This window comes from Montipora capricornis, chromosome 10 (assembly GCF_036669925.1).
Source record: "Montipora capricornis isolate CH-2021 chromosome 10, ASM3666992v2, whole genome shotgun sequence".
In the NCBI taxonomy this organism is placed as follows: Eukaryota; Metazoa; Cnidaria; class Anthozoa; order Scleractinia; family Acroporidae; genus Montipora; species Montipora capricornis.
The window spans coordinates 48,517,546-48,538,853 of NC_090892.1; the positions used below are offsets into that span (position 1 = coordinate 48,517,546).

The 21,308-nt window shown below is 41.0% G+C and overlaps 3 protein-coding genes across 3 annotated transcripts; all 3 read right to left on the bottom strand.

Annotated features, from left to right (window-relative positions):
* Positions 1-5,997: 5,997 nt before the first annotated feature.
* Positions 5,998-9,929, bottom strand: LOC138020951 (NLR family CARD domain-containing protein 3-like). Its single transcript, XM_068867839.1, has 3 exons — positions 9,834-9,929; positions 6,784-7,099; positions 5,998-6,680 (listed from the first exon to the last, which is right to left on the bottom strand). The coding sequence occupies exons 1-3, from the start codon at positions 9,927-9,929 to the stop codon at positions 5,998-6,000; spliced, it is 1,095 nt and encodes a 364-aa protein (XP_068723940.1).
* A 131-nt stretch (positions 9,930-10,060) lies between these two features.
* On the bottom strand, positions 10,061-17,923 carry LOC138018931 (uncharacterized). The gene is made up of 3 exons (XM_068865606.1): positions 17,768-17,923; positions 11,294-11,704; positions 10,061-10,936 (listed from the first exon to the last, which is right to left on the bottom strand). The coding sequence occupies exons 1-3, from the start codon at positions 17,892-17,894 to the stop codon at positions 10,452-10,454; spliced, it is 1,023 nt and encodes a 340-aa protein (XP_068721707.1). The 5' UTR covers positions 17,895-17,923; the 3' UTR covers positions 10,061-10,451.
* Positions 17,924-18,688: 765 nt separating this feature from the next.
* LOC138019927 (adenosine receptor A2a-like) lies at positions 18,689-20,632 on the bottom strand. The gene has a single exon (XM_068866900.1). The coding sequence runs from the start codon at positions 20,195-20,197 to the stop codon at positions 19,259-19,261; it is 939 nt and encodes a 312-aa protein (XP_068723001.1). The 5' UTR covers positions 20,198-20,632; the 3' UTR covers positions 18,689-19,258.
* Positions 20,633-21,308: the final 676 nt, after the last annotated feature.

Here is a 21,308-nt window from a genome sequence, read left to right on the forward strand (position 1 = left end):
AATAGGGCGAGACAAGAAGGAAACGCTTGAAGGCAAACCCCAGCATTTTGAAAACCGCCCACTCAATCAATGTCATGGGCTATCATAAATTGACCAAGAAAATGTTTGATCCTACATAGCGGGAATGAACTTTGGGCAAGAGAAACTTCAAAAGTTTGACAAGGAAAATAATGATAATATTGATTAAATTTGTCATTTTTATTCTCTCAGGCTACCGCTAAATCCTTCATCGACAACGGAGCTAACTACTCGATGTATTATTTCTTGAAAAGATCTTTTCCGCCATTTGGCCTGTGTTGTGAACGAGGGGTTTGTCCGCAAGCGTTTCCTTCTCCTCTCCTCCCCCTTCAATTTTTTTTTGGTGCTCGCCCTATTCTCGCGAAGCCGGAAAAATGAGTTCGCTTCTCGCCCGCTGGAAACGCTTGCTACGCAAGGTAACAACTAAACTGCGAGCAGTCCCTTCATAAATTAGTCGAGAGGCCCGCAATTGAATAGAAGGACCGAGTAAGGCTTGGAAAGAGAACAGAAATAAGGGACTGCACTCGTTGCAGTAACCAACGCGATCAGAATTTCCCGTTGCATCAGCAGCGGGAAATTCGTATTGGTCCGTTGACAATGTACCGCTGTCAGATTTTTTTTTGACAAGTTAATTACTTTTTGTCAGATTGTGCTGTCTCGCCGTGTGTCATGGACAGTTTAACAGTTCGATTCCTGATACCGTACAGCCTAGGAGAAATCTAGATAAATTAACCAGTCTATACGACTTAGGTATCTTAAAACTGATCTTGATGTCAATTTGAGCACTGATCATAATCTCCCAAACCAGCGAATCCAAAGTAGACATTTTTCTCCACATAGCTTCAATATGTTAAAGGAAAAAACTCCCGAAACAAAGGGTTGATTCTACCTTTCAGTTTTTCATAACAATACTACATTTGGACCAGGCACAATTTCAACGGCAGAGCATGCTTGAAGCAGGGTGGCTTCCAGGGTATATTTATGAAACTTGTAAGACAGCTGCCCCCTTTTTATGCATATCAACTCTCTCTCCAGGGCCAGGGAGAGGAATGGCTGTTTAGTAATGGAGCAGCTTTAGAATAAGGCAACTGAATTCGAAGCGGTGAGAGAAAAAATAACTTTAGCACACTTTATTTTAGTGCAGTTAAAACATATATGGTATATGAATCCCCCACATAAGACACCCACATTGCAAGTGTCTCAAAGAAAGTGTCATCTGGCATAAATTTCATGTAATATATCAAACACGATAAGGAGTGTTTTATCGGATATCCAAACACAGAGAAGCTAGTTGAAAAACGAGGCTGAAGGCCTAATGACATGCCTGGCCATATAAGGTAGCCACATATATGGTAAGTGGTATGCCTGCCCATATATGCTATGCAAAAATTTGGTTTATCAACGGAGTTGATAATGTAAATTGGCCACCGTACAGAGATCCTAAAAGCTGACGTTTCGAGCGTTAGCCCTTCGTCGAATCCTTCCGATTCGCTCTGACGAAGGACTAACGCTCAAAACGTCGGCTTTTAGAATCTCTCTACGGTGGCCAAGTTACATTATCAACCCCGTTAATAAACCAAATTTTTGTACTTCTCCAACGACGCAGCACCACAGTTTCTTTAGAAACTACCCCTTCATTCATATATGGTATGCCTGCCCATATATGGTATGCCTGCCCATATATGGTATGCCTGCCCATATATGGTATGCCTGCCCATATATGGTATGCCTGCCCATATATGGTATGCCTGCCCATATATGGTATGCCTGCCCATATATGGTATGCCTGCCCATATATGGTATGCCTGCCCATATATGGTATGCCTGCCCATATATGGTATGCCTGCCCATATATGGTATGCCTGCCCATATATGGTATGCCTGCCCATATATGGTATGCCTGCCCATATATGGTATGCCTGCCCATATATGGTATGCCTGCCCATATATGGTATGCCTGCCCATATATGGTATGCCTGCCCATATATGGTATGCCTGCCCATATATGGTATGCCTGCCCATATATGGTATGCCTGCCCATATATGGTATGCCTGCCCATATATGGTATGCCTGCCCATATATGGTATGCCTGCCCATATATGGTATGCCTGCCCATATATGGTATGCCTGCCCATATATGGTATGCCTGCCCATATATGGTATGCCTGCCCATATATGGTATGCCTGCCCATATATGGTATGCCTGCCCATATATGGTATGCCTGCCCATATATGGTATGCCTGCCCATATATGGTATGCCTGCCCATATATGGTATGCCTGCCCATATATGGTATGCCTGCCCATATATGGTATGCCTGCCCATATATGGTATGCCTGCCCATATATGGTATGCCTGCCCATATATGGTATGCCTGCCCATATATGGTATGCCTGCCCATATATGGTATGCCTGCCCATATATGGTATGCCTGCCCATATATGGTATGCCTGCCCATATATGGTATGCCTGCCCATATATGGTATGCCTGCCCATATATGGTATGCCTGCCCATATATGGTATGCCTGCCCATATATGGTATGCCTGCCCATATATGGTATGCCTGCCCATATATGGTATGCCTGCCCATATATGGTATGCCTGCCCATATATGGTATGCCTGCCCATATATGGTATGCCTGCCCATATATGGTATGCCTGCCCATATATGGTATGCCTGCCCATATATGGTATGCCTGCCCATATATGGTATGCCTGCCCATATATGGTATGCCTGCCCATATATGGTATGCCTGCCCATATATGGTATGCCTGCCCATATATGGTATGCCTGCCCATATATGGTATGCCTGCCCATATATGGTATGCCTGCCCATATATGGTATGCCTGCCCATATATGGTATGCCTGCCCATATATGGTATGCCTGCCCATATATGGTATGCCTGCCCATATATGGTATGCCTGCCCATATATGGTATGCCTGCCCATATATGGTATGCCTGCCCATATATGGTATGCCTGCCCATATATGGTATGCCTGCCCATATATGGTATGCCTGCCCATATATGGTATGCCTGCCCATATATGGTATGCCTGCCCATATATGGTATGCCTGCCCATATATGGTATGCCTGCCCATATATGGTATGCCTGCCCATATATGGTATGCCTGCCCATATATGGTATGCCTGCCCATATATGGTATGCCTGCCCATATATGGTATGCCTGCCCATATATGGTATGCCTGCCCATATATGGTATGCCTGCCCATATATGGTATGCCTGCCCATATATGGTATGCCTGCCCATATATGGTATGCCTGCCCATATATGGTATGCCTGCCCATATATGGTATGCCTGCCCATATATGGTATGCCTGCCCATATATGGTATGCCTGCCCATATATGGTATGCCTGCCCATATATGGTATGCCTGCCCATATATGGTATGCCTGCCCATATATGGTATGCCTGCCCATATATGGTATGCCTGCCCATATATGGTATGCCTGCCCATATATGGTATGCCTGCCCATATATGGTATGCCTGCCCATATATGGTATGCCTGCCCATATATGGTATGCCTGCCCATATATGGTATGCCTGCCCATATATGGTATGCCTGCCCATATATGGTATGCCTGCCCATATATGGTATGCCTGCCCATATATGGTATGCCTGCCCATATATGGTATGCCTGCCCATATATGGTATGCCTGCCCATATATGGTATGCCTGCCCATATATGGTATGCCTGCCCATATATGGTATGCCTGCCCATATATGGTATGCCTGCCCATATATGGTATGCCTGCCCATATATGGTATGCCTGCCCATATATGGTATGCCTGCCCATATATGGTATGCCTGCCCATATATGGTATGCCTGCCCATATATGGTATGCCTGCCCATATATGGTATGCCTGCCCATATATGGTATGCCTGCCCATATATGGTATGCCTGCCCATATATGGTATGCCTGCCCATATATGGTATGCCTGCCCATATATGGTATGCCTGCCCATATATGGTATGCCTGCCCATATATGGTATGCCTGCCCATATATGGTATGCCTGCCCATATATGGTATGCCTGCCCATATATGGTATGCCTGCCCATATATGGTATGCCTGCCCATATATGGTATGCCTGCCCATATATGGTATGCCTGCCCATATATGGTATGCCTGCCCATATATGGTATGCCTGCCCATATATGGTATGCCTGCCCATATATGGTATGCCTGCCCATAGAGTGATTGGGCTACAAAAAATTGAGAAGTGAAAGTTACAGGTTTCTATTGGGCTGAGGTATGTTGTTACTCTACCTCGACCCCTGATTCAACTGCCATTCGCAACCTTGGAAGGCTGTCTTCAAACCGCACGCCCCATGACATGTTTGCTGACTCTGACTTGATGTTGCTGTGTCACGTGCATCCTTTACAGTAATTCTACTGATGAAATGATATATGAAATGGATCATTATGAACTGTGGATATGAAATCAAGTGAAGCTATGATCCTCGCAGTTATGAATGCAGTTTTTGCAATTGCGCAAAGAAGCCTGAAAAATCCAGGACTTTAACTGCGTTGGAACCCGTGACCTCGCGATACCGGTGTGACGCTCAAACCAACTGAACTATCAAGCCACTGACGTTGGGAGCTGGTCTTTTGTGGGTTCTAATATTTCCGTGAGGAATGAATCAACTGTGACGATCATATCTTCACTTGAGTAATTCCACTGTTATTAAGTGAGCCCATACATTATGAGGTATCATGTAAGGATTCGGTCGCTAAGTTACCGCCGCGCATGCTCAACACAAATACAATACTTTATTCAAGAGATGAAAACTACATTATCTTGAGTTTAAAAATCAGTCTATTTACATAAGATGTCATAAATCGTTCAGTATTAATCTTAAGGCGGGCACACTGTTTTTTTATGCAGATTATATTTATTCTCCTTTTTTGGTGGTAAATACGAGCCTAGCAGATGGTTATGTACAGAGGTAATAGTATTTAAAATCTCCTTAATAGAAACGAGAAAAGAAACAGAGTGGATGTGAAAAGCTGCAGCATTCTCTTCAACATAAGAGACCTAACAACAATGTGATAAATTATTGATGCATTTGCTTTAAATAGTTTCTGCTAAAATTCATTTATTAAAGAAGAGTAGAATTTTTACCTAAAAATGGTAGGTCAACAAACACTAGTTCAGAACTGATTAAGATAACATCACGGTAACTTGTAATTAGCCTTCATGTACAGACACATTCTTAATTTGTGTAAACAAGCTACGAGTAAACGAGATACAAGTAACAAGATACAAGTAAACGATAGTGCATGAACATAGTTTGAACCAGGCACTAGAGTAATGAAATGGTCGCCCACTAAATTAAATATAAAAGCAAAGTTAAAGAACAAAATGTGACCTTAGTGGTATTCCTTATCGGGTCTTGTCGGCGTTTTAAAGTCAAAGTCGACTGGAATTGTGGCAATTGTTTGTTTTGAAGTGTCAAACTGAGGTATGTTTCTTAGTGGTTTGACGTTCCATTAAAGTAAAGAGACAACGGAGGAGCAACGAAATTGGCGATTTAGCATTTCAATTTAGTTCTGACTTAAGTCATAAAGAAATCATCGGATTGGGGCAACTTGTCTGCGAATGGGGTCTCGATCGAAACGCTCCTTTTCATTTGTGATCGAGCGCGCTTGCTGCCTATGGGGGCATCTCGAGAGGCAATTTTTCTTTCGTTGAAATTTCCATATCTCAAGGGACAAACTGGCTGGCTTTCTCTGTATCCTTATTTCCTCGTGACGCATTACCAAAAAAATGAATTTCAACCTCTTAGTGTGGGATATATAGTCGTTAAAATTCCTTAACCTTAACCCCCACAATACAAAATCTAGGGGTCATGAGATCTTTCCACATAAAGGTAAAACACTGAGCATGGAGTTAGGTTTCGTCGGCGTCGACGTAAACACTGAGATCTTAAGAAATACGATTCACTAAAGTAATGTGAAAGAGTCTAAACTAAGGCGAGGTGCAAACTCAACCCCGACGGAGTTGACACACAAACTTAAAGAGGTTAGAGAGTTGTTTACTGTTAGAGCCTTGGAAAGGGAAGTAGCACCCTCACCACCAATGGAGTTGCAAGACAAATCCAAAGTGGTCATGGAGGTGTTTACTGTGAGAGCGTGGGAAATGGCAGTAGCACCTTCATCACGAATTAAGTTGAAAGACAAATCCAAAGTGGTCAGGGAGGTGTTTACTGTGAGGGCTTGGGAGAGGGAAGAAGCACCCTCAGCACCAATGGAGTTGTGAGATAAATACAAAGTAGTAAGAGAGATGTTTACTCTGAGGGCCTGGGAAATGGTATGAACACCATGGTAACCAAAGGAGTTGGAAGACAAATTCAAAGTGGTGAGGGAGATGTTTAGTGTGAGGGCCGGGGAAAGGGGAGTAGCTCCCTCATCACCAATGGAGTTGGAGGATAAATCCAAAATATTAATGGAGGTGTTTACTGCGAGGGCCTTGGAAAGGGTAGTAGCATCCTTATCACCAATAAAGTTTTGGAACAAATGCAAAGTGGTTAGGGAGGTGTTTACTCTGAGGGCCTCAGAAAGGGAAGTAGAACCTTCATCACCAATGGAGTTGGAAGATAAATTCAAAGTTGTATAGGAGGTGTTTACTGTGAGAGCCGGGGAAAGGAAAGTAGCACCCTCATTACCAATTGAGTTCCAAGACAAATCCAAAGTAGTTTACTATGAGGGTCTGGGAAAGAGAAGAAGCACCCTCATCACCAATGGAGTTGTGAAACAAATGCAAAGTGGTTAAGGACGTGTTTACAGTGAGGGCTTGGGAAAGGGAAGTAGAACCTTCATCACCAATGGAGTTGGAAGATAAATCCAAAGTAGTAAGGTGGGTGTTTACTGCGAGGGCCTGGGAAAGGGAAGCAACACACTCGGCACCAATGGGGTTGTAAGACAAACTCAAAGTAGTAAGAGAGGTGTTTACTGCGAGGGCCTGGGAAAGGGAAGCAATATCCTCGGCACCAATGGGGTTGTAAGACAAACTCAAAGTAATAAGAGAGGTGTTTACTGCGAGGGCCTGGGAAAGGGAAGTAGGACTCTCAGCAAGAATGGAAGTGTGAGATAAATACCCGTAGCACCCTCAGCACTTATAAAGTTGCAAGACAAATCTAACGTAGTAAGAGACGTGTTTACTCTGAGGGTCTGGGAAAGGGAGTTAACAGCGAGAGCCAGTGAAAGTGTAGTACTCCGGCCATGTTGATTTTTGACAAATCAATTTCTGTCAAATGAAGATTCCTTCCAAAGGTATCAGCTAATTTAGTATAAAGGTCTTTCAATCCAGTTGTCCAGTCCGGGTTTAAATAGCCGAACTCTCTCTATTATCGATTCAAAACTCAACAAAAGCTACAAGTAGTAAATAGTTCTCAGAAACTACAAAAGTTCGTCATGATTCTACACTCGAGGTGAACAAAAAAGTATCAAAAACGAAACCAAAAAACCCTAGTGATCGCTTCTCGAGAGAACAGACAAACAGCCAAAACTGTTCTGTGCCTGCCTCTTATGGCACTGACAAAAGTACCGTACGTAGTACAATGGTACTTGACCGTAGCCGTTTCCCGAGAAACTAATCTTAGCCAAAAGGCCGAGAAGCGATCAGGATGCGGGATATTTACTAGGTAAAAAAATGTTGGGATACGGGATTTTTGGCTGGGGGGGGGGGGGAATTAAGGAGATACGGGATTTTTTGAAAGCAGGAACGCTTTGAGTACGTGTGGTAGTGCAGTAACTTGACGGGGTTTTTGCCATAACTGTCAACTGAGCTGCGTTTTCTTTTTTCAGGAGATTCAAGTTGTCCTTAAGTAATATGTAGCTCTAATAGTACACGATATTGTTTTGATATGGTAAATCATTTCAGTGCCCTGGTAGATATCTTTCCGAAATACCCCCTGAGAAGACATGTGGTTCAGTAAAATACTAAACCCAGAAAGATGGAAGAAAATAAAAGGAAATCGAGAAACATTTGGTTTCAAGGCTATGTTGATCATTTACAACTTCTTTTTCACCACAAGCTTAAGCGTGTATTCTGAGCTTCTCACAGCTTTCCAAGACCCATGTTTAATGATGTTAATCCCTTTCCGGCGGGGCTAGAAATTGGACGGGGGACTTCAAAATATGCGACATGCTGTCAGAAACTCAACATTTGGGCGCCTCGCTTCGAGATTATGGGACACCCACGAGTTCTCTCTAGTGACAAAAGTCTCTGTCTACCAAGCAGCTGTTCTAACTGTGTTGCTCTATGGTGCAGAAACTTGGACAGTATATCGCCGACATATAAAACAGCTACATGCTTTTCATATGCGCTGTCTACGGAGAATTAGTGGAATATCCCGGCAAGATCGTTTACCCAACACGGAAGTGCTGTCTCGCTGTCAAACGCGCGGGATTGAGGCCTACATAATGGTAGCCCATCTTCGATGGACTGGGCACGTTGTTCGTATGAGCGCAGAAAGACTACCACGTGCCCTCTTATACAGCGAACTATCTGATGGTGCTCGTAAAGTTGGTGCTCCTAAGAAGCGTTTTAAAGATCAATTGAAGAGCTCTCTGAGCAAATGCGACATAACCGACTTCGAAGCTCTTGCAAATGACAGAGGTCAGTGATAGACAGCTGTTAAGACCGGAGTTGCCAAGTTTGAGTAACCTCGAAAAGACGATCTGAGGGAACGTCGTCGCTGCCGCAAGGAGCGTATATTAGCACAAGGTCTGCCACTCTTGGATTGGACTAGTGAGCCATCGGCGAGCTCACGACCGCAAAGGCACGTAGAAAGTCGATAATTTTACTAGCATCGTGCCAAATATCATCAAATTTACACGGCTCTGCAACCTCAAAATCCTGCTCGATTTTCGAGCTGTTATCGCCAGATGATGTGGACAAAATTCATGCATCATTAAGCACTTAAGAATGACTGGCCCCAAGGGAAACAAAACTCACTGTTTCCCGAGGGGCCAGTGATTACGTGTTTTGTTATACCTCCCAACTCAAAATAGAACAATACACAGATAACAATTATTTGCTTGACGTCGGCTGGCGTACAGATTTGCCGCCGTTTCACGTGTGAGTCGAGAGTTCAAGCTGTTGTTGCCCTAGGGCGTCATGAAGTTTTGACCAATGACACGTGACACGTTCTCCTCCAATCAGAAAACGTATTTGAGTTGAGAGGTATAACATGGAATTTGATCAAATCAAATTAACCAATCAAAAAGCGCAGATTTTCCCCAAGAGGGACAAAATAAATAAATAAGTTTCCTCAGTCGAAAATCCAAAAAGATCCTAATTTCAATTGCCAAAAGTCCCGAAAAAAATATTACGAAAAAACAACCACCCAAGATTTTGATGGCGTAAGCGCTTCTCCTCTCAATTCGGGGACTTTTATTTGAAACTCTCTCTGTCAATGTGTCAATCACTCCGCGCGCAACGTAACTTCCAGTGAAATAAATTTCTGGTTCGCTCCACAAAAAGACTTTTGTATAAAAATACTGAATTGGGAGAAGAAAGTAATCCTGAACACAGGCCCTAGTTGAGCAAAAGCCGGATAACTTTAGTTAGTATATACTAAAACAGTGGATAGCGTTGCACGCGGGCGCTGATTGGCTCGTTAAACTCCGAATATCATGTGCTATTTGCCTCCGAGCAACTCGGGAAAAAATGGCGTCCCGATTTGCATCCCTGACAAGTGAAGAAAACATCCAAATTAATTTTTTATGCTGTATATTATCTCACTGTTTTAGTATATACTAAAACAACTATTCACCTCAGTGTCGGTGGCTAGCGGTGGATATTTACCGAGCCGCGAAGCGGCTTTTTCCTTCAATTCATCTGGAAATTCTTCTGCCCGCTCCTGGTGCATGGGTTGGAGCATCTGTTGTGTTTCCTCGGACCGGGGATAGCGTGGTGTGCAATTGTGCACCTCTAGACATTTAACCTTGGCCGCGATTTGCCGTTTTTGATCAAATAAGTATATACAGAGAAGGAGAGGACTGAGATTTGTGCATTTTACTAAAGCTGTTTTTATAAACGGAAGTCAGTTGCTTCACTGCGATTGCATTTCACCTAAAATAACTTAATTGACAGGCAGTGCCCCTTGCGTCTTAAGTAGTTTTCATCGTCCAACTATTTAATTAAGCTTTCAATCTTCGTGGTTCAGCTATAAAGTATAATACGATGTCTATATATCTTTACATATCTTTGCACGTTGGCGTGGAATTTTTCCTACAGTAGTTGTTATTACATGAAAGAGACAGTGAACAAGTGTACAGAAACTTGTATAATGGACAGTGTGTCATGCATTTTGGATGAGATATGATCCGTGGCAACAGCAGCTTTCTTTGTGCTTTTCGCACCATATTCTACTTTCTCGGCAGTGCTCATCTCAAACGGCGCCGGCGTTACCAGTGGTAGAAAGAACTGACCCCGTTATGTTTTGATTTTCCTGACCTGGACGGGTTGGTGCTGAGTCGTCTATCGTAACCCCGTCCACTGGAGGACGGGGGAGTTCTTCCATACTCTCAAACATTTGAGGTTCCACAAAGATTGGTTCTTGTGGTACCGATTCTTCTTGCTCTTCTTTTGGGAACAAAGTTGAAAAGGATGCCAGCGAAATTGACTTTTCGGTGTGTTGATTTTCCTGTCCATGGTTGTAGCCTTCGTTCTCCTCACCCGGATCCGAATCGTCATCGTCGCAAATTAGCTTCGGCATTGATCCCGTGAAGTGTGTTTCTTGAACTGTGGGCTCGAGCATTCCTGGAAGATGAGAGGTTCTCGCCCAGTCGTAGTTTGCCAACGCACGTTCGTTTACTGTTGGGGGCTTTCTGTAAGCCATGTCAAATCTTGAGGTGGCCTCTGTCATTTTTTCTTCTGTCGAAAAATTGATAAATTCAATAAGGTACAGAATTAAGTACAGCCGAACCTTTCCTTGCGACCACAAAGTCTTTAAGTTTGTGAAATCGCTATAGTTGTAACCTTAAACCAACTGCCTCCCGTAAAGGGCCGCACCTAGACTAGACATTTTGGGTTGACGCTTACGGGAAATTCTACTATAATGGTCTTACTAATATTTCATATTGTTCCACTTTTTCCTAAAGTCCTCCGCCTCAAACCTCACCTCACATAAACCCTACCTTGTTGACTTAAAAAGATATTGAATGGTTTGGGCCTCAAATCACTCGATATCAATTTATTCTCTTAACGTTTATAACATAAAGCATTTCACACCCTTTTCTTTCTTCTTGGCCTCTCTCTCTTCTTTCTTCCTTCGCTTTTTTTCTACTTCAGATATTGATCTGCTGTTCACGTTCGTGAATTTTTTCTTCTTTAGCCAGAATGAATGAAGCACGCACATGCAGCAGACAAAGACTATGAAGCCTCCAAACCCAGCTGCCACCACTGCTATTATAGGCGTGTAGTCTGTGTCTAAATCGTACAGTATCGTAGTTGGTTTCGTGGTTGTGGTTGTGGTTGAGCTCGGGATGCCTGACACGACACTTGAGCTAGGTAACGTAGTTGGTTTCGTGGTTGTGGTTGAGCTCGGGATGCCTGACACGACACTTGAGCTAGGTAACGTAGTTGGTTTCGTGGTTGTGGTTGAGCTCGGGATGCCTGACACGACACTTGAGCTAGATAACCCTACAGAAAATAATAGAACGAATTTCTTCAAAGAAACCACTCCTTTTAGCAGAAGTGATAATTTAAACATGTCTTTGCTATATAGCCTGAGATTACCTCTTTGGCTTTTTAGTGATCAGAGGCTGTAGGTGAGTCTACAACCTTATTGTTAGTTCTGTGTCCAAAAGAAAATCTTTTCGGCCAAAGGATTCGCTGCATGTGTCGACCAAAAAGCTTGCGATGAAATCCCCGGCAGTTTTTTAATAGCAAGCAGATGACCAGAAAGGGAGATCTGCTTTTTTTCAAGGGAAGCTCTGAACATTGAATAATCTTTTCACGAAAGCGGAATCAGAGGGGCCGGGGTCGGGGTCGGGGTGTCTTTTTTTTTCCAAAATTTTTTTGTTTGTTTTAATTTCTGTCGTTATTCTCCTGTACTGTTGTTTTCGAATGACCGGCATCTGTCTTTCATTTCTGGTGGAAATTAGTCAAACAAGTTAAGGAACTTACGGAAGCTATGAAAGTTCTTAAGGGACCCAGTCTTAGTGTTTTTTTTTCAAAATCGGACTTTGTTTTTTTGTGTTTGGTTTTAGCGAGCATCAGACTTCGTCTTTACGAAAATAGGAGTTTTTTTTTGAAATTAAGAGAATTTCCGAAATTGCTGAAATTGGAGTTTATATACACCAACTGAGACACAGACGCAGAAGACTCGCTGTTTGGGACTGGTAGTGAAAGACGGCGGACATGTTTTTGTTCGTTCCGCCTGTCCGTGAGTAAATTATGCTTGTTTTGTAAGGCAACTAACCACAAATACATAATGCCAAAAGAAAATGAAGGAAAGGGACAAGAGCCACAGTCAGGTTCAGCAAACACGGAAAAAGGTCAAGAGAACCGACCACGTAGAAAAAGGATAAGACAACAAGGATCGCAAACCGATGATGAACTTTTGAATGAAGGACATGAGCAAAACGGTTGTACAGTGTGCAATGGTAAACTTGATGCTATTCAAGAGAAGCTCGATCAGGTATTGCTGTTGATTCCTGAAGTTGAACATATGCGGGCTAAAATGAAGCAGTTGGAGGAAGACAAAGAATCGTTACAGCGAAGCCTTGAGTTCACCCAAGCAGAAGTGAAGGAATTAAAATTGCAAATTAAATCAACAGCCGAGGAGCTGGGTGTCGCGAATAAAAAGCTTGATAAATTAGACCAGCTAGAGCGCCGAATTATCAAACAAGAATGCTACAATCGTCGCAGCAATATTAAATTTTTTGGGATTAAGGACTCTGAAGATGAGTCACCAAGCGACACAGAGAGAAAGCTCAGACAATTCTTGAAGAAAGAAATGCAAATTTCTAACGACGATCTTGAAGAAATGCAATTTGAAAGAGTACATAGAATTCCGACACATCTCATCGCTGGAAAGATTACTAACAAAAAAGAACAAGCGAGGCCCATAATTGCGAAAGTATCCTTTTTCAAAGACAAGGAGTTCATAAAATCCCACATCAAAAATTTACCGAAAGGTAGAAGATATGGTGTAGCTGACGACTTTCCCATCGAGGTGGAAGAGATGAGGAAAGCTTTGTATCCGCTTCTTAAAAAAGCCAAACAAGACAGGAAGAAAGCCTTTTTCAATATCGAAAAGCTAGTTATCGATAACGTCGTCTATCACGGGCCAGAGTCTAGGAAATTTCCACTTTATGGACGTATTATGGCAAATGGTTAACTTTGAAATTTAAATAGTTTAGTGCCTTTATGAAAAGCTTTCGGATCTTTACACTCGTCTCAGACAGAGAATGCCGACTATTGGAATACAGGTAAAGTTAAGTGTTAAATGTAGTAAATTTGTTTGTCTTTATGGTTTGTGTGTGCCTTTAGTACTCCGCTTTCATATGCTAACGAAATCAACTGCAACAAGCAAACCAAAGTGCTGTATCATTGGCTCATTTGCTTATTTTATTTCTGTAATAAATAGTTTTTCCAGTGGCTAAAACGTATATCAAATGGAGCTTGAGTTTTTATCTCTGAATGTTAGAGGGTTGAACAAGACTACCAAACGACGTCAATTTTTTAGATGGTTACATCAACAAACTTCTGATGTAATAATTCTTCAGGAAACATATTCGTCTGCACAGACTGTCAGATTGTGGGAGGCTGAATAGGGAGGTAAAATGCTCGCATGCCACGGCTCTACCCCGGGGGGGGGGGGGGGACTCCCATATGAAACAGACGAGGATGCTCGTCGGAAATTTTGAATTTAACCCCTAAAGGAGACCAATCTAGGCGTGGCTTAAGCAAATTTTGACCCCTAAAAGAGACCGTTTGAAAACACAAAAATACGACACGCAGTGAGTTTTAATGATAAAAAGGCATAATCATCGAATGCTTTTATCTAAAAGGAAAATTTAAAAGGAAACTTGACTTCTGTTTCTCTTCGTGTAATTCTGTGTTACTTCGCCGAACCCTAAACGAGACCTTGGTGGCATAAAATATTGGCACTTTGCCCGGAACACCCTAAGCGAGACCAAAATCCAAAATTTACACCCCTAAGCGAGACGACGAGCATCCCCGTCTGTTTCATATGGGAGGCCCCCCCCCCGGGGCTCTACTCACAGCCGTGGTGTAATGATTCGGTTCAAACCTAAAATCAACGTGTCGACTGGAAATGTAATTCGGCACAAAAACGGCAGATACATTGTAAGCGAAGTAGCAATAGATGATGTTAAGTGTATTTTGGTAAATATTTACGCACCAAACGATCAAATGCAACAAATCAAATGGAAATTAGGGCAGCGACTATTGCCTTTTCGCAAAGAAAAGCATCGCAACAACGCGACGAAGAAAAAAAGTTAACACAAATATTCAATGAATTGCAAGCGTAAATCAGATCACACTTCAGCGAAGAGACAAAGGCGGAAATGGATCGCGTAAAAAATAAATTGGCAAAAATAATTGCACGAAAAACCCAGGGCGCAATGGTACGAAGCAGAGCACGCTGGTATGAATTCGGCGAAAAGAATAATAAATATTTTTTAAACTTAGAAAAAAGAAATCACAGGAAAAAAACATAACTTCATTGATAACAGATGATGGCTCTGTTCGGGGTGATCCAAACGGAATACTGGATGAAGAAGAAAGATTCTACAGAGAAATATACCTCTCGAAAAATACTAATCCAGAATCAAACAATTTCAAACATTTTTTCGAGTCTCCCCATTTGAAAAAGTGAGATAACGAAGAAGCTAGAAGTTGCGAAGGCTTACTAACGATAGAGGAATGCTCCGAAGCGCTTAACCCTTTGATTACTATCTGGCAAAATACGTCCCGAAAATTCTAGATGACCTTTTTAGGGTAACAATCCGTTAAAAATGGGCAATTATACCATTTTTCAGATGTTCGAAAATCCTAGGACAGGCAGGCAAGCAAGAAATTTTACAACAAATGTTCCGAAAATTCTAGGTCTCAAAATTCTAGCTCTCAAAATCCATCATGGTGACATGCGGTGTTCCGCAGGGTACATTTTAGGCCCGTTATTGTTTTCATTATATATCAATGACTTGCCAGCGAATATACAATCCTCTGTTAGGCACTTTGCTGACGACGCACTCTTATACGGTATCATTTTTAACGAGGACGATTGTAATAGACTCCAAGCTGATTTATTCGAACTGAAACGCTGGCAAGACGGATGGCAAATGAAGTTTAATCCATCCAAGTGTAAAATAATATGCATTTCTACCAAGAAGTCACCTCCTCTGAAGAAATATGTGTTTTGTGGATTTGAACTTGACCAGGTTGATTCTGTCCTACCTAGGTGTTACTTTTATAAACAACCTTAAGTGGTCCCAGCATGTTTCGTCCATCTCTGGTTTAATCAAAAGAACTTTTTGGAACTGTCCACCATCAGTAAAGGAAACTGCATATATACAACATTGGTTCGTCCAAAATTGGAATATGGCTGTGAAGCCTGGGACCCCCACTTTAGAAAGGACATTTCATCTCTTGAAAGTGTGCAGAGGAAAGCAGCCCGCTTCTGTTCAAACAACTACCAACCTACAGATAGTGTTACTGGGATGTTAAGTAAAGAGACTTAGGTTGTTTCAGGAGTTTCAAGGAGTAAAATATACAGCCGGATTAAATTTGATGTATAATTATGCCATGGCACCGTTGATATCGATAAAAATAGTTACTTACGCCCGCATAACAACTGCAGAATCAAAACTCGTTCTAGTCATGATTATAAATTTTTAAACATTAATGCCACAAAGGATGTATATGTTTATTCCTTTATTCTACGTACCCTAAGGATGTGGAACAAACTACCGAAAGGCATTGTTGAAAGTAGTTCTCTAGAGACATTTCTAAGTATTTTACTGAGTACTTTTAGTATTTAAGTTATTTTTATATTTATGTATTCCTTTACTTACTTGTTTATTTTTTCATTTCACGTTTTAGTAGACATAATTTTCATTGGTTATATTATTTTAACTTTTGTTACATTCTTAAACGTTGGTGTGATGTCTAACGACCTTTACCGACATATCTAAATGTAGATGTAGAAAAAACTCCGATTTTCGGAAAGACTAGGTCAGATGCTCGCAAAAACCAAACTTCGATTTTAAAACACACACACAAAAAAAAAACAAAGTCCGATTTCAAGAAGGAAAACTAAGATGTCCCTTAAAAACTTTTATAGCTTCCGTAAGTTCCTTAATGTTTTTGACTAATTTCCACCATAAATGAAAGACAGATACCGGCCATTCGAAAACAACAGTACAGGAGAATAACGACGAAAATTGAAAAAAAAGGCACCCTGATTTATAAAGCCCGACTCTTCAAGTTCACCAATTATGAGTCATGTGACCAATTGTTGCAAAAAAAGCCTTCGACTGCATATGCAAATACAAAAAAACAAACTGAAAAATTTTCTAGTAACACCCACCTTTCTGTGTGTTTGTTAAAACTGGATTACGGACTTGCCTGTTAGTATTATCTATCATTAGTATAAATACACAGGTGATTATACAAAATCGCGCGCTCTCATTGGCTCGCTATCTCGGATTATCGCCCGATAATCACCTCGACGGACAAAATGGTTGCCAGTAGTCGTTTTGCCACTGTAAGTGAAGATGATTTCGCGTTGAAATGTCTCCTTTTTGAAATAATCACCTGTGTATTTATACTAAAACAATTATTCGCCTCAGGCTCAGTGATTATCGGTGAATATTCACCTCGACTTCGTCTCGGTGAATATTCACCGATAATCACATCGCCTTCGGCGAATAATTGTTAAATACTAGTTTATATTGTCCTCTCTTAGAATTTAAAAATAAAGTTAAACTCTTTATGAAATTCGTGGCCAGAAACCAATTCACATACCAGTTTAGTGTAACAACAATGGTTGAAAGATATGCGAGAATGGTAACCAACACTTTAAATTCCAGCTAACGAGCAACACGAAGCCTGGATTACTTAAAAAACAAGACAAACCTAAAAACATTAATCATTGTTTGAGAAATGTGAACGGTATTCGCCTATTCTTTGGTAAAAGATAACAAACAAAATTTTACTGCTTAAAAGACGGCATAAAATTAATCAGAGGACGTAGAGAATATCACCTGCTTCTTATTTTTAATGGCATAGCGTTTACAAAGTTTAAAAAGGATAAAATTCATGCATGGAACAGGTCCACAGGAAGTCGAAAGAGTTTATTCTGAAAACTGAGCATTTTAGAAAGTGTCTACTATCGAGTTTGGAGAAGCGTAAAGAGGTAAACCGAGTTTACTTGTAGAGCTTTGCTGCCCGTTTTCACGGCTGGAAAACGGCAGCTGTAAACAAAAAGTGAATAAAAAAACAAAATGACGAGAAATAGTCATTAACTTTTTGGCAATCGATAACTGTAGCTATAGTTTTCAATCACTCCCTCTAGGATAAAAATTCAAAATGAGTTTTTGCAGTTGGATAGTAAAATTTGAATGACTGACTAAATTCCGGTTAAATGCGAGAAAAACGAGATAAGTTGTCAATTATCCTATACGCATATTTACGTTGTAACATCACTGAATAATTCCAGTAAAACGGATATACCTGACACTGTCGTTATCAGAAGAAAAACACCGCTAAGAAATATCATTTTTCCAGCATTCCACCTGATTCTTTCCTCTTCCCATTCGACGTACTTGAGAGTGAAACGATCCAGTGCATGCCTTGTCATTCCACCCAAAATATTAATTCATTGAATATTGATGATATTGTCCTAAGGTGGACTAGTTGTCAAAGTCTTCTTTTTAATTCAAGCTGTGTAGGGGAGACGCTCAACAAATTAAAAGCAAAATTTGAAAGACTTCCTATATTAGAAGTCACCGGCTTCAGTATCCTCACCGCTTGCGTTTGGTCTCACAGACGCAAGTTAAAGAGACTCCTTCATGGCGCTGAGACAAAATCGAAAAGAAAGTTGTTTTAAAGCGTTAAACCGTCTGCTTTATGCTAGCAGTTTCTCTTTCAACTCAATTAAGGATTATTGGGGATTTTCATTTTAATAGCGGTGCCGGTTTTGTTTTGTTATTCCGTTAATTTTCTTTCTCTACTCTGTGTTCTCCACGCTTATTATACCACCTCTCAGCCTGGAAGTTGTTTAAAAAAACACTGGGGAACAGAAATTTTTATCATTGTAAGACTTTCGTAATGTTTCGTTAATAAAATTCTACACTTTTCACGTTTTTTTTCCCTTAAGTCGACGTTCATGCTGCACGCTGAAGGTGAAATTGATTATGTTTGGCGCACGATTAACTTCCTTTGTAGCAAAATGCAAAACACTTTTTTTGGTGTCAGTAACTGACATTTATCGTGAAGTTCAAAACAGGAAATTATAATTCAGTTGAGATAATACAGAGGTCTATTTCAGTTGTCCCTTCACTCGTTGCTTGGCAACTAGCATACGAAAAATTAACAGGTCCTTATGCATGACCACTTCCTGTGATTTTTGTTTTGTTTTGAAATATACTTTATTGTCGAAGAACGCGCAAAGGGCACCCCCAAGTCGCTATCCAGTTTACATTGCATTCACGAGACACCTCGTCCGATTTACACTCCAAAATGACAATTTTTCAGCTAATTACGTTCAAGTCACAATCCAGTCTTCAAAAAAGAGGTCACATCCAATATTCACAAGAGGGGAGAGTCCTGGTTTTGACAATCACGTTATTTTTTGTTACTTCACAGATTGATGAGTGACACCACAATTTTTCAAAAGTAGAGCGAGGAAGGCGGAAAAAGTCAACATTCAAAGAATTGTGATATCATTCCGAATAAATTTGATAATGCCACTGCTGTTTAAGCTTTTGTCCCCCGCAAGGAGAACTCGAGCAGGCGAAAGATTCACTCAAAAATGTCCAAACATCTATGCTTATATATGCTACTAAATATTACATATTCAAACTTGATGATTGCGTTTGGTTCCACAAGCCTCTGTACTGGTTCTGTCAGTGTATTTTACTGAAGCCAAAAGCTAGAGGATATATTGAAAAATTTCATACTGATATGCGTAAGGGACGTATTTCCAGCTCCTTCTAAGCTTTGCTATTCATGGCACTTGAGAAGTCTTTTGAAGCTCCTCCTGAAGTCCTCGTTCCTCCAACAGTAAACTAGAGGATTCCATACGGCATTCAAACTTGCCACAAGATAAGCCCCAATCATCTTCGTTCGCTCCACTGCTGGTGAATTGATGTTTACGAGACGTATGGCCAGCATTACCACCAACGGCATGTAACTTGCAAGACACAGGCCCACGACAATGAACACCGTACGAGTAGCTTTGAGCTCGCGCTTCATGGCCACGTTAGCCGCTGATGCGGTGTTTTCTGCGTTAATTTGAGTTTGTTGCTTTCGAGCAACTTTGATGATATAACCATAGGAAGCTATCACCATCGCTATCGGTAGTACCAATAGTGCAGTCAGCAAAAATATGGGGTAGTCTCGCACGGGATTTGTTTCCGGAATGATGTTGTTTTGTCTGTGAGCATCGAGACAGGGTGTTAAGGCCCTCAAAAACTCCAGAAACGCTTCCTTATCATTAACCTTGAACAAAGGGAAAATGCTATAAGTTCCGATCCCCCATAGCCATACTGTAGCAGAAGCGATCAGTGCTCGGCGGGGTGTCACTATGGAAAGGTACCGCAACGGGAACTTTATGGCGATAAAACGCTCAACGCCGATCAACGCAAGATGAAGAATCACGATGGAATTGAGTGCCAGGTTTATCACCGAAGTCACTCCGCATAACTTACGAGGAGTTGCTTTGTGTCCCGCTGAAAGGATCATGGCGATGTGTAATATGAACACAACCACCATCAGCATATCGGCCGCTGACAAGCTCACGAGTATAACATTGGCCGCTGTCCGCAAGTTTGAAAACTTCCAAACTGCTTTCATCACGAGCATATTGCCAAGGATAGTGCTGATTGTTAGAAAAACGAACAAAAAAACAAATACGATTTTAATCTCGAGTGGCGGTTCCATCACGAGAGGTAGATTGGTGAAGATTTCCCCACCGGTCAAACTTCAATCACTCATAAATTACTACAAACACTTTCACATCTTATGGCCAAACTATGACAAAATTATATGTCAGTTCCGGGTCAAGATCTTGTTCGCGAAAACTGAGGCTGCTTGTAATAGCTCGTTGATTCAAAACGTGAATTTCGTTGATTGCGTATTGACTCGCTTGGCATCGTTCAACTATTCGAAAAGGAATCGATAAAATATTCAAGCAATTTAATTTGTGCACCCGACATGCAAACAAGATGTTTGCACATGAACATATAAAATTCGAGGGCTTCGCTCCCAGAATTTCTTTTTGAAATACCGTATTGAAGCAAAGTATAGTTTTCCAATGTATTACTCTGCTTTACAGAGAACAGTATCGATTTTTCCTTATTTAATATCTTTTCAAGTCAGCAATAAAATAAAATCCATTTTACTTGAAGATTCAAATATTGCTTTTTTCAGCTGTGTCAAGAAACATGGTCTTTAAGTTACTAATAGAGGCCCTTTGTTTTTCAAGATGGTGTCTATTTTTGATATTCAGGGACTGGTGCATGGGATAACTCGAATACAACCTCTTTGCTTTTAGTCCGTGTTTTTTTTTTCCAGAAATATTAGGTCTATAGCTTGATTAGAGGAACGTCAGCGCTCAAAAATGTCCAATTTATCATACTTTATTTACATTTTCAGTCGAACAATTTAAAATGCTGTCGTTAAAGATTCTTGTTTTTTTTTCCAATGACTCTTCGCATCAATAAATCAGGCCGTAGTTGTTCAAAAGCTGGATAACTTTGTCCAGTCAGGATCCAGAGTATAAAATATACTTCACATTAAAAGCATAGTTAATTAATGTATATATGGTGGAGATAATATGAAACTCGACAAATCTTTTAGTTTCATATTTTTGTCTGTATTTTTTAACTTGACGGTGCACAAAACACACCTTGCATTGTCACGGTCAATTCAACATAGTTGCAACAACATCGTTTTCACTTTTGAAGGTTTTGAGGTTTCATAACCAGTCCCTCGATTAATTAGGTTAAAAGTTTGCCAAGTTTTTCGTTCACGCCTTCAGAGTGTGCATATT